Genomic DNA, 14,025 nt, shown 5'->3' on the forward strand with positions numbered 1-14,025 from the left:
TTTTATTACAGATATATATACATATACATATGTACGTAGATATATAAATTATAAATCCATATTCTTCATTTGAAGTGAATTAGTCCTCAAATAACCATCATTTGCATAGTAAATTTCCTCAGTCGACTATTTGTGTGTCACAATAGGAACCATGGAGAGTGAAATGTCAGGTTCTTGCTTCTGAGGTAAATGAGGAGCACGGTGTTGCACTTTAACAAAGATAATGAAACCGTAAAGAAAAATCTCTGCAGAATCTGTAGTGCCCGTCTGTTTATTGTGGGTCTGACAGCACATCATGCATCATCACCTCTTTTGCTGAGTTATGAAATGGAGTCAGTGTTGGAAAAAAACATCAGGAACGCCATCCTTGGACTCCAGTCTGCGTCTCTGGCACTGGCGGTCGCAGGCTGCCGTTAACAACTGCTGATGTGCTTGCATTCCCAACGCACAGCGAAAGAGGGTTAACATCTGTTGTGCCAAAAAAACGTGAACACTAATATTTCTTAGAGTGGACATCTTTGTTTTACCAGATTTAATTCAGTAGCTTTCCTTTGTTTATGTAGGGATTTGTGGCATTTTACATTGTCACCATCAGAAAATGTTGACAAGCTTACAGAACTGTGCACTGAAACATTGATGAGGCTCTGCAAAATGTCACGGAGCCCCAAACTCACTAGATCTGAAACGTGGTTTTGAAGAAAATTATGCAAATGTGCTTACTGTGAAGGATCCATTGTCTAAGTAAAGGAGTTTGTTCCATTTTTTTAACGAAGTTATGAGAAGAATCATTATTTTTTAATGGGTCAAAAATGAAGAAATGCAAATTGTCTCAACTGTGGTACTCTCTAAGCTACTAAAACGCTGAAACATATATGTATCCATATTTTTAGATTCCATGTTTGACTGTTAGTCTCTGTGACTAAAGGCGGAATAGAGCATTGCAAACGGTACAGTATTTTAAGTCTGAAGCACAACTCTGCCAGTTTACAAAGTCGTGGCTATATAAACTGAGGCCCGTCCCAGAACATTACTACCTTGTCTGTAAAATAAAAGGAATAATAATATCATTCAGCATACTTGACCCAATTATTTGTGCGAATAATGAGATGAGGAGTTTGTTGGGATTCTGAAGTGGAAATATTATTTGCTATTTATATAACATTTGCTTTTATATATTTTTTTGTTTAGGCCAGGACTTCTCAACATCAGTGAACCTGCCACGCAGCCATGGCTGGCAGACACGTGGCCTAATACTGGCAACAACCACAATGACTGCTCCATCAACTGCTGTGCAGCAGGCAATGGGAACAGCGATAGCAACCTGACTACCTATAGTCGCCCAGGTTAGAGACAGAGACAGCTTGCTATGTGTGAGCATTGTAAGGAACTAGCTCTAAGGAGATACATTTCTTTTCCTCTCCCTCCATTGGAAGGGAAAATTTGATCAACATTTTCATGAAATGTTAACTATTGTTTAGCAAACAAGCCTGATTCAAGTATTTTCTCCATCCCTATATCTCCACACCTCACCCTCCACCAAAAAAAGTTTCCCAGATTGCAGTGGGAGAATGGAGACTATAAACTCTAGAATAGACAGCAAATAAGGAAAAATGAAATTATGTAAGTATTCATCTTGATAAGAATGTATGCAGTTATAACTTTTGATTGTTATTATCTTCAAGATTTAGGGAATAAAACAGATCAAAAGGTTGATAAATGTATAGCTAGAATGAACCAAATTCTTTAATAGCAGTAACAATAATAATAATTGCAGTAATAACAAAAAATTATAAATGAAAATTAAATGAAATTTGAAATCAGATTTGAATAATATATTAGTAAATCCTGAGGATACAAGAAATATATCTTTTGCAGGTGTGTATGCATATATTTATTTTGTATTATATGGGTTTGGTTCAGAAATATGTGTGGGTACGTTACTTTGCTGAAATTCATACTAAAACATGACAATAAAATATGGATGTAGAGGATGCAATATTTAAAAGAATAAACAGAAAATTACAAATGATTTTTTACAAAAAAGAAAACAACAAAAAAAGAAACCCTCAACATTCACAGCATGGCAAATATTAAAAGAATCATAAAGAATCAAAAGATGACTGTAGGAGTAAAATAACCCATGGAATTAAGGAAAAGGGAAATAGAAGATGGCATTTAAGTAAAAATGTTAAGCCCTGTAAAGATAAATCATAGTGCTAACTGTACGTCTACCCTTAAAACAAGTCCCAAGTCTCCACTGGGTATGAATATGGATATGACATGTCCATGTGACCAAGTCCATGTTCTCCAGAGGCCCATATTCTAGTTGTCCAGACGGGTAGATGCTCACATAATTATAAATGAAAGAAAGACTATACTCTGCCTTATAGGAGAGGAAAAAAAATGATGATACCCATTTAAATTAATATGTAGAGCTGTGTTGTCCAATATGGTAGCCTCTGACTACAGTTGGCTATTTAAATTTAAATTAACTAAAATATAACTTAAAATTCAGTTCTTCATTCGCACTAGCCACATATCAAATGCTCAGTACCCACATGTGGCTAGTGGCTACTGCGTTGGACAATGCAGAATAGAACATGTCCATCATCTCAGAAAGTTCTATTGAATAGCACTCATTTAGAAGGATTGGTGAAGAAAAATGAGATTGCCGAAACCATATTGCCTTTAATAATATTTGTTAACCACTCTTTTTTTTTTTTTAAAGATTTTATTTATTTATTTTTCCCCCAAAGCCCCAGTAGATAGTTGTCTGTCATAGTTGCACATCCCTCCAGTTGCTGTACGTGGGACGCGGCCTCAGCATGGCCGGAGAAGCGGTGCGTCGGTGCGCGCCCGGGACCCGAACCCGGGCCGCCAGCAGCAGAGCGCGCGCGCTTAACCCCTAAGCCACGGGGCCGGCCCTGTTAACCACTCTTAAACAAAATTTAATACCTAGAAATTAGCAATAAGAATTACTAGAAGGCAAATGAATCAAATATTCCTGTTCCTTGATCATTTATTGTTGAAATGCAGAGTAGTTGAATTCTAGAGGATAGAGAAGTTGCAAATTTTTCTTAAGATAATATTCATATTTACATCTTTAGTAGCAACCATGTTAATTTATCATTTTTAAGATATCCAGTTGAAAACCAGTTCTCAAAATGATCTGTTAACGTTTGTCATGATGAACTACATGAAAAAAATAATGGTATTTTTACCATTGTAACTTGACTAATTTTTTTATTTAAAAATATCTTAATTTTGAATTATGATTTTAGTTCCTTCTGCTGTTTTAATATTTTCAGCTGCAGCCTTTAAATATTTCTCTCTCTGTATATATATGAATCATTTCATTCTGAAATATTTCAATGAAGGGAAAATTAGAGGGAAATTGAGATCGGAGACATATTAGATATTATTTTAAGCTTTATTTGATTAAATTACCCTGGTTACTATGTTTCATTTTGTCATCATTATTGTTGTTATTATTGTCTTGGGGTGTCATTATGAAACTATGAAAAAATGATTATATAACATCCTGTCCTGATAATCATTATCGTACACAACCAAGAGAAAAACTAATAAAATTCTCCTGAGCACTGTTTACTATCACTTTACCTCTGTTCCTCATATCTTTTGAATGGAGGTACTTTATAAAATATTGAAATCTCAAGTTCTTTGATCCGAGAGCAGTTTTTTCCTTTGTCTGGATTCTCAACTTACATGCTTTGTTCTGTTGCTTCAACAGCTAGCTAGTAGCTTCAAATAGTTCAGTAACTCAAGATTAGAAAATTTAAATTTGGCACGTAAAGATATTCGTGTATATATTAATTTAGTGGAATTCCTATTAATGACGTTGTTAAAGGAAAATTAAATTATGTATTACTACAGAGCACTAACAGAAGTTATAAATTATTTAGTCTCTATATAAATTCTGTGTATCCTCTCTTATTCCCTCAGTTTTTAATTGTTTTCTTTAGAAAGTACATATGAATACTTGGCCCTTTTTGTTGATCTTATTTAAGCCCATTTGTACTTTACATAATTTTACTGTGACTCACAAAGCTACTTACAAAGAAATTTAAAACGAATAACCATGCAGAATGACTTTTTCCTTTTCCTCTCCATTGCACATAGCTGATTGTATAGCAAATTATAACAACCAACTGGATAACAAACAAACAAATCTGATGCTCCCTGAGTCAACTGTTTATGGTGATGTGGACCTTAGTAACAAAATCAATGAGATGAAAACCTTCAATAGCCCAAATCTGAAGGATGGGCGTTTTGTCAATCCATCAGGGCAGCCCACTCCTTATGCCACTACCCAGCTCATCCAGTCCAACCTCAGCAACAACATGAACAATGGCAGCGGAGACTCTGGCGAGAAGCACTGGAAACCGCCCGGACAGCAGAAACAAGAAGTGCCACCAATTCAGTATAACATCATGGAGCAAAACAAATTGAACAAAGGTGAAGAGCTTTGTCTTCATCCTTTTCTGTATTGGTATCCTTAACCCTTCAGCCCAGAATGCCGAAACTTGTCTGGGACTAGCAAGTGTAATCTTTCTTTTGTTACTAAGGTTTTCTTATTTCTTTGGTTTCAAAATTTCCAGTGTCAAAGAGTTAATTAGCACAACAATAACCTTGGAAAACTGATTTAATAATAATATATAAGTATTTTCAAATGGTTTTGAGATTAATTTAAATTCACTTGTAGGTGACGGATTGCTTAGGACAATCTTTTATTCCTAAGGCAGACGTACCACCGTCACAATATCTCCCATTTTAAATAAATAGACTATCCCATTCTTTCCACTCAAGAATGGAAGATAACTGCATCTATATGGTCATATAAACGAATGGCATTTTTATATCAAACTGAAGAAAAATAATTAGACTTGAACTGGAGAAGTGGTTCAATTTGTTGTAGTTCTCCTACCTCATGTGGTTACTAAGACTACTGCAATGTGTGATTTTTAGAACCTGAATTTCTTTGGTTGACCTGACAGAAGTCTGTTAGGATAGAACCTAAAGTAAATTGAGTTTAGTGTTAACATGTAGCAGCAGAAGAGTATTTTATGGCCTGAGGGGAATGTTTCTCTATTGTAATATGTGTGAGTTGGAAGAGATAGGTATTTGATTTCTTTGTAGTCCTTCAGGCTACTACTTTAATAACATGATTTGCGAAGTTATACCTCTAGGAAAAAAGGAATTACTCTAATCTGAATAGATCAGGGCAATTTTGTAGAAGTGTCCAGGTAAAGGATATATTTTATTGTAGATAATTAAAGACATAGATTTATTTTCTTTAGGCTTGAGTTGGGACCATATTTTTAAAAAATAAAACTTGTTACAGTTGGAGATTTCAAAAAGATAGCATAAGACAAATATTTCATTTGATTAAGTTAATGTTATATGTTTTCATTTAATAGTACAGTCATCTAGCTTTTACCAAGTTTAAAAAAATACTTGATTGGTATAATAATCCAATTTAATAAGTGTTTGTTAAGACTCTTGCACAAGTTCATGACAAAGGCTGACAAAGATGAATAGGACAGTTTCTGCAATCATAGAGTTTATAGTGGAGATTCAAACTATTGTTCCATTATTCCTCTGTAGTATATCGCTTTACTTTGGATTTTGGAAAGCTCTGACAGTCCTCAGCACAAATATTTCAGAGCTCTGATTTATTGTTTATACTGCTTGTAAACAGACTTGGTATGTCAGACTATAATAAAGACCCTGGAATGCAACTAGACTGACAGATTATTACTCAGTACATTCCAGTGGTGAGTTTGTCATTTGAATTTTCACCTTTGCCTAAGTAAGCAAAGCATTTCTGTGGCAGATTGAGATACATTTTTTCTTATCATGAATATATCTTTTATTAAATAGAATCTTGCTGATTTCAGTTTTATTTTTTTTTGATTTGCAGATATAATATTTTCCTGATTTCTTATTGATAAAATTATTTTGTTACTATGTTTTTAAAGTTAACAAGTCAAGCAAATCTGATTTCTGCCTTAGCTGATTTATCAATATCTCAAAGAGATGAAAGAGTCCTTCATATGATTCGTCTACACCTATGTTTAGTCTGGTTCATGTAAAGGAGATGATGCAAAGAATTTGTATTTTATAAATCTTAAAGGAGACATGTTTAAAGGTCTTTATCTTTTGTTGACTTTTCCTCTTGAACACCTACGTACATCTTAGCAAGTGATCAACGCAATGGTTTAAAGGTCTAATTGTTGGTAAATGATTGAGGCACCAAAGAGAAAATAAATGTTTAATTTTTTTCCATCTGAAATGTCTAGATTATCGAGCGAATGACACAATTCCTCCAACTATCCCATACAACCAATCATACGACCAGAATACAGGAGGATCCTACAACAGTTCAGACCGGGGCAGTAGTACGTCTGGTAAGTAAGGGGAACCAAAGAGAAAGTCATCCTCTCCTTTAGAAATATGGTACATTCCAGAATTATGAATTGCATGCTAATGAACTCGTGTACGTGTATGACATGGCTGATCACTTTATATAATTTGAATCTTACAGGCATGGGTCTTGTTTTAGCAATTTGAAAGACTGTCCACTCACTAAATCATTTTATGTTCTATTTGGTAACAAAGATTGAGGATCCTATTTTCCTCCTTGTTAAGGAGCTTTGGTAAAGTCAGGAGCATGAACTAATCTTTAAATGCAGTTGAAACTTCTTTTTTCCCCCTTGGCCAAAATATAACTAAAAATGCTGCACATGTAGTTAATCTGCTAAGAATGTCACCATTTGAAGCAAGAATATAAACGCCTGTAAAATTTGAGTACACTTGAGCAGAATCAAAAGCCTAAGAGACACTATTAGAAGATCTATGTACAATAGGAACCTGCCTCAGTTAATAATCTCTCTACTATCCTTCAGTTCTTACTCTAAAATCTCATAAAGCAAACTCCCAACTTAAGTCTGTAAATGCCTCAGAAGCCTCATTGAGGCTTCTTCCCTGTGGTCTTCATGCTGTTACAGCTGTTTGCCAGCTGTTTTCCTGATAGGGGCTGCACATGGGAGCTTGCTGGTACTTAAGTCCTGTTTTTCTAATTAAAAGCAGTTCATTATTAGAACTAACATGTGGCAAGTCACACCAGGATGAGAACAAAACCAATTGATCTTGACTCGAGAATGTTTCTCCAGGAGAGGGTAGACTTCCCAGCAACTGGATTAAAGTTGTTGCTAGATGCCCTTAGCCAAGTGTCTCTACGCTTCTTCTGGAGTGAATATGCATTTGCATTTTACTGTGTTCTCTTGACTAAGGCATGCTGATGTGGCATTTTCTAGCTATGTTTTGTCACTGATTGAAACTGTTCCTATTTGAATTTAAAAAGCTTAGAAATAGCTCTTTACCTTTTCAGATCTACTCTTATTCTACTATATGTTGTTCAATTTTTTTTTTAACAATTAAAATCTTATTAAATGACTTTTTTCTGTCTTTTTTAAAGTTAGTAAACCCTGAATTAAGAGAAAATTTTCAAGGATCTACTCTTGGGAAAACCATAGAAAACATTGTAATATTTGCGCTCTCATGCCATTTCATCTTTAAATTCTTAGCCACTTAGCAAGAAAATCATATTTTAATGGAAAAAAAATGATTCTAGGTCATTAATATTCACTTGATTTTCTCCATACCTCAGCTTAGATACCTAGATCTTGATGTTCTGCTGCTATTTATTATTTGGTGTTCTGTGAATACTTGGTAAAAAGATACAAAGATGTGAAATCTGGTGGTAATTAGGGGAAGGAACAAAGGAAGTAAATGAGGTGTAGGAGACATTTGTGATGTTAGGCCTCTCAGGACGAATGGAGTTGTTAGAGCAAATGTGTGCTGGGAAATCAAGAGGAAGGCTCTGGATACAATCAACTCCGCAGTACATGCACAGCCATTCCAATACAGGACAACTGAGTGGAGGAAGAAAGAATGGAGACATACAGGCAGAGGAGTCAATCATAATTTATTAATAACAGCCTGTCCTTCAACCCACACTTGGGGTAGTAACATACCAGTGCAAGAGCATCTAGCTTAACAAACACTGCCATTTGACTGAAAATTCCCAAGTGTCTTAAAAAAAAAATAAGGCTCATTGAATATACCAAGACCTGTTTCATGCACCATGTAACTTGGACCTGTTTCAGAGAGGTTTAAAAAAAAAGAAAAAGACCAAGAGAATTCACTGAATTTAGGGATCATATGAAAAAAATAATTATATACTCATTGTCTATAATTTACACAAGAATCTAAAATGTATCATATTGGAGGAGGAGGATAAAGATAATTTTATCTCAAAATATCTTTTGACACAAAGTTATTTTAAAATGAACACTCTAGGGGCCGACCCGGTGGCACAGGCGGCTAAATGCGCATGCTCTGCTGCAGCAGCCCAGGGTTCGCCGGTTCGGATCCCGGGTGTGCACCGACGCACCGCTTGTCAGGCCATGCTGTGGCGGCGTCCCATGTAGAGTGGAGGAAGATGGGCGTGAATGTTGGCTCAGGGCCAGTCTTCCTCGGCAAAGGGGAGGAAGATTGGCAGATGGTAGCTCAGGGCTGATCTTCCTCACAAAAATAAATAAATAAATAAATAAAATGAATACTCTAAAATGTGCAGCTACCTATGTTTAAAGAATATGCCAAATCTAAAATCAGAACACTAGGGCACTGGAATTCATTGGGCTATTTCAAACTTCTAAGAATGTTCAAGTAACATCATTTTACTGTAAGCCATAATTTTATAGAAGCACTGGCTAAAAACACTTCTATCCCTTTTTAAAAATCATTTTTCTGCTTCTTTTGTTGTTAGTTATATTAGCTCTTCCAGCAATTATTTTCATCTGCACCTGCCTTTCTGACGAAAACTAGTAATTTCATTGTACCTAAAACAGTTCAATGGACAAGTACAAATTGTATATATTCAGTGATTTAATGCAACAGTGGAACTCTAATAGATCGTATCTGTATCATATTGTATTTTAGGTTCCAGCAATTAAATAATAGAAAGGCACTTCAGAAAATATGTCTACAGCTCATTTGTTTTAGATGATAATCCATAATGCAATTAATTGCTGTAAGAAGATCACTATTAATGATATGACTTGTAAAATTCATTTATGGTTTTATTGCTATTTTGCTATTTATCTTGTAGTTAAACTTGGCGATACCTCGCATCTTCTATTGTACAAAGTTCTGTTTAAAATCAATGAAGAAAAGTGTGTTTATCTTTCTATACCTATATGAATTATAACATCATTTTTACAGAAAATAATTAACCTGTAGATAACAGAAAAATTTGAAAGGCCAGAGATAAAAGACTTGCGTTTTATTTCTTTTCAAGGGAGTCAAGGGCACAAGAAAGGGGCACGAACACCCAAAGTACCGAAACAGGGTGGCTTGAACTGGGCAGATCTGCTTCCTCCTCCCCCAGCGCATCCTCCTCCACACAGCAATAGTGAGGAGTATGGTATTTCTGTAGATGACAGGTAAGAGGAATCTCAGAACAGATGTAAGTCGAATAATACAATTCCTTAAACCCATATTAAGGAATTGTTAAACTTGATCACCAAGGGGAGACTGTTTCTTAAGGTCCATGAACATTTGTCTCTGAATAAAATAGTAATGATATTTCAGCAAGACTTGAAAACCCTCCTTGTGCTGTCAAAAAACGAATTTGTGCCTTGGAAGCTTCTTTTGTAACTAAGAATCATGAATCATGAATATATATATGTGCACACACACAGGCACAGACAAACAATTTTTTTTTGGTGAGGAAGATTTGCCCTGAGCTAACATCTGTTGCCAATCTTCCTCTTTTTTCGCTTGAGGGAGATTAGCCCTGAGCTACATCTGTGCCAGTCTTCCTCTATTTTGTATGTGGGTTGCTGCCACAGCATGACTGATGAGTGGTGTAGGTCCGTGCCTGGGATCCAAACCCGGGAACCTGGGCCACCGAAGCAGAGTGCGCCGAACTTAACCACTATGCCACGTGGCCGGCCCCTGTAATTTTTCATTTCTGAACAAAGCTTATCTAATACACTTATTTTCTCCATTACGGCATATTGCAGCCTTTTTGCCCTTAGGAACACTAGACAGCACTATAGCACTGCACTTAGGGGCCATTTTAAACAGGGAAATCACCAATATAAAGCAAAAAAAAAACAAAAAAAAAAGGAGAACAATGTGGCACTATATAGACCATTAGAAGAACACTTGTTTCCAGTATGAAAGCTAAAACAAAAAGGCAGTGTGTTGCCTTGTTTGACCTCTGCTAGGAATGTGTGCATCAGGTAACTCAAATTTTTTGCCTTTCTGTGCATGTCCGTGAATGACTGCGAAAGTGCTTCAAGACTTTGGGTTACAAATAAATTTTAGGGAGTAGGTGAATTTGCAGATGTGGAATCTGCAAATAATGAGGATTGACTGTATTTTTAAAAATTCATTTTCTATGCTATATTAACATCATTTAGTGCTATTTTAGTCCATCAAAAGAAGGACTAAACTGAAATGAGTGGATACAGTTTTAAAAAAACCAACAGGAGGTACAACTGTGCCCCAAAGGGAAAGACTGATTCTAACTAGGAAGAATGCAAGTTTCCTGATCTGCTGGCTTCTGTTCTTGATCTTGACAAATGAGAAGGTCCTCAGTCAGGAGGAGGGGGGTTTTATGGACATTGGGACCGCACAGAGATGTGGACTCCTGGGGAACTAACATGAAACACATGGGAGGGAGGGAGAGGAAGCTGGGAGGGCAAGTGTAAGCCAGATTATGCAGATACTTGAATGTCTTCTTTAGGCACTTGTATTTTATTCTCCAGACAAATAGAGAGCCATTGATTACTTTGGAGCAAGTGAAGAACCTGAGAATGGTGCATATTATAATAAATTTTGGAAGCAATGTGAGGATGAGAAGGGAAAAGTAACCGGAGGCAAAGAGATCGATTAAAAGGTTATTGCAGTAGCACATACAACAGATTTTAAAAATGAAATCAATTCTGGAGATTTTTTAGAGATGGAATAGAGATGACTGGGGAACAGTTTGAGGTAGGAGAGAGACGGGAATAAGTCAAGATGACTACAAGATTTCTAGTTTGGATGACTGAACAAATAGCTGTGTTATTTGTGGATACAGGAAACATATGGAAAAGAGTCAAAGAAGGAGATGGTGGGATTAGCGAAGTCAAAGAAGATACAAAGAAATCACTTTATGTGAGCATCAGCTTCCTGAGTTTGAGTAAACAAGGCAGGTGGTGGAGAATGACCGAGAGAGAGGGGTAACATGAACGCAATTTATACAACGCAGTAAATCACTGCCATTCTAATCTATAACCATATGCCCTGGGGTAGGAGAAAAGATAAAGGTGTGAATGTTTCCCAGATCCGTCTAGAGCTTCCACAGAGCTCTAGCAGAGGAGTAGAGGGGGCATTTTATTGTTTATGGAGTATTTTATTTATTGTGTTTTTCATTCACCATCCTAAATGCAAGCCAACTACTTCATCTTGTGCTCCATTGAAGAAATAGTGGTCTGTTATAATTTCAGAGGAAAAGTGGGTTGTATTGGGCTAAATAAGCTGATCTCCAGTATATCTCCCTCTGAAAGGATTTTCAAGAGTAATTTTTCTCAGAATTTAGCACATCATCTTTGGGTCACCTGCAAGACCATCCTTGAGTCATCCTTTAGAGATCATGTTGAGTTGGAGAGAGAGAATATGTCAAACACATTTGGGAAGTAATAAGTTAAACTATGTTAAATAGATTTCTTTATTCCATGACTTCTCAAAGGCTGTAATATACCAATGTAAATTATAATCCCTCAGAGAAAAAATATTATCTGTAGCAATTCACAAACCCTGGTGACAGTGAACCATTTTTTTTTAGCAATATCTCCTTAATGTGACCCAGACCATTCAGATTTGAAAAGCAGTTCAAAGCTGACATTCCACTAACTATACAAATAGTTTATTTGAATAACCTGAAGTAAATCTAAGTATCCTTATAATTTGTTTTAGCTATGATCAAGAGATGCCATGTCCTGTGCCACCAGCAAGGATGTATTTGCAACAAGATGAACTAGAAGAGGAGGAAGACGAACGAGGCCCCACTCCCCCTGTGCGGGGAGCAGCTTCCTCTCCAGCTGCCGTGTCTTACAGCCATCAGTCCACTGCCACTCTGACCCCCTCTCCACAGGAAGAACTCCAGCCCATGTTACAGGATTGCCCAGAGGAGATAGGCCACATGCAACACCAACCTGACAGGAGGTATGTTGTCACTAGCCTTCTTTGCTGACAAATCAGAGAATTGCCACTCCTAAGTGGCATATATAGAATGCAATTATATGAAGTAATTTTCATATCACGTGAGACTTTTTTCCAGTATCATCACACAGTAAGCCCTGGTAATTAATATATCAAGTAATATTGTTGACCAGCACATTAGATTAATTGATCCCAGTGAACTTGCAACCATAAAATAATGTGCATTAATACTCACCCACTTATGATAATCGCATTCATAAACACATGGAGATCATCTGGTAAATATATGGGTTACTAATCTTGAAACATTTTATTGATGACAGCTATTTTTGTATTTTAGTTTTCCTTATGCATGGTTAAGTCACTTCTCTGGTCTATGGAAAATAGATTTCCTCCTGTCTTTTTAAATTAAGTCTGCAAAATGATTTGTTCCCTCATAGCTGTAATGTTGCAGAAGAATGAGTTTGGTATTTTCATTTTGTGTTGACCTCAGCTACCTTTTATTTTGGTTGAGATATTAGGTTGGAATCCTTTTGTTCAAGTTACTAAATAGTTTGTGTGTGACTTAGACTTATTTAAATCTATATATTCAGCATTGCCAACCAATACATTTTTGTAATACACAAATACTTCACCTGTCATTTCTACCACATAAAAGCTATTACTGCATCATGTTAGCTTTTCTCTCATTGTTAACGATTTTGTTTGTACAATTTTATAGCCATTGACACATTATATTATGTATATATATATATATTACTTTCTGTATTCCTAATATCGTTTGAAACTGAGTATATCATTTGCCTTATAAGATCTCCCTTCAATATTCTTGAACAAATAACAAATTCTGGTTTATGCTGCTTGAATTCCATAGATTAAAATGGAATTTGCAATGTTTATTAACTATTCTATCAGTAAGAAGTTATTACCAAATTCAAATCGTATGCTCTCTAAAATGAAGGAAGTAGTTAAACCTTCTATGTGACAGAGGAAGTTGGATTGCTATACATTTAAATTCAATATTATTAACCCACGTAACTTCATGAAGATTGAGAACAAATAAGGCATCTCTTTTCCGTATTAAGGTTACAGACCATCTCTACCACTCGTATTTGAAGCAAATACTAATAGAAGCTATTAGCTCTGAGATGCCTCAGCATTCTCCTTTCATTCTCTCAAATTACCTATTTCCTCACCTTTCCCCTATGTTACAAGTGGTACCTGATAGCTTCTTCCTGGCAAGCCTCATCTTTTGTGTTGCTTATGTCAACCTCTCCACCTTCCTTGAAAACAATCAAAAATCAGTTTACCTTGATCTATTCTGACTTTTCAGCCTCTTCCTCTTCATTCAATCCTTCTTTCTCACTGTTAACCCTACTACTTTTTAAACTTTCCCTAGCCTCCTATCATGCTCTTCTTCTCTCCTACTCCTTAGAATTGTTTAACCACTTCTGCCTTCCTAATTCCCATTCCCACCCCAGCCCACTGCATTCTGGCGTATACCATTTTGCTTCCATCAGTCTACTGCAAGTAACTTCCTAATGGTCAGTCTAAAGGCTTCTCAGTCTTTATCATACTTCAGCTTTCTGCAGTGATGGCAATTTATAAGTTGTGAGAATCAAATGAGATAGTGTACATAAGGATCTGAAGGAGGGTAAGTATTCAACAAATATTAGTTCCCTACCGTCCTCAGCCTATGCTATCACCCCATTGCTTGGTTCAACTACT

The 14,025-nt window shown here is 36.1% G+C and overlaps 1 protein-coding gene across 1 annotated transcript in view; it reads left to right on the forward strand.

Annotated features, from left to right (window-relative positions):
- ROBO1 (roundabout guidance receptor 1) overlaps positions 1-14,025 on the forward strand; it is a 482,076-nt gene that overhangs the window by 440,182 nt on the left and 27,869 nt on the right. The window contains exons 21-25 of the mRNA XM_058570690.1: positions 1,189-1,343; positions 4,141-4,476; positions 6,321-6,428; positions 9,383-9,527; positions 12,052-12,300. Coding sequence (XP_058426673.1) covers positions 1,189-1,343; positions 4,141-4,476; positions 6,321-6,428; positions 9,383-9,527; positions 12,052-12,300 — 993 coding nt within the window. The remainder of the gene's footprint in view (positions 1-1,188; positions 1,344-4,140; positions 4,477-6,320; positions 6,429-9,382; positions 9,528-12,051; positions 12,301-14,025) is intronic.

The sequence above is a fragment of the Diceros bicornis genome, chromosome 27, assembly GCF_020826845.1.
Source record: "Diceros bicornis minor isolate mBicDic1 chromosome 27, mDicBic1.mat.cur, whole genome shotgun sequence".
NCBI lineage: Eukaryota > Metazoa > Chordata > Mammalia > Perissodactyla > Rhinocerotidae > Diceros > Diceros bicornis.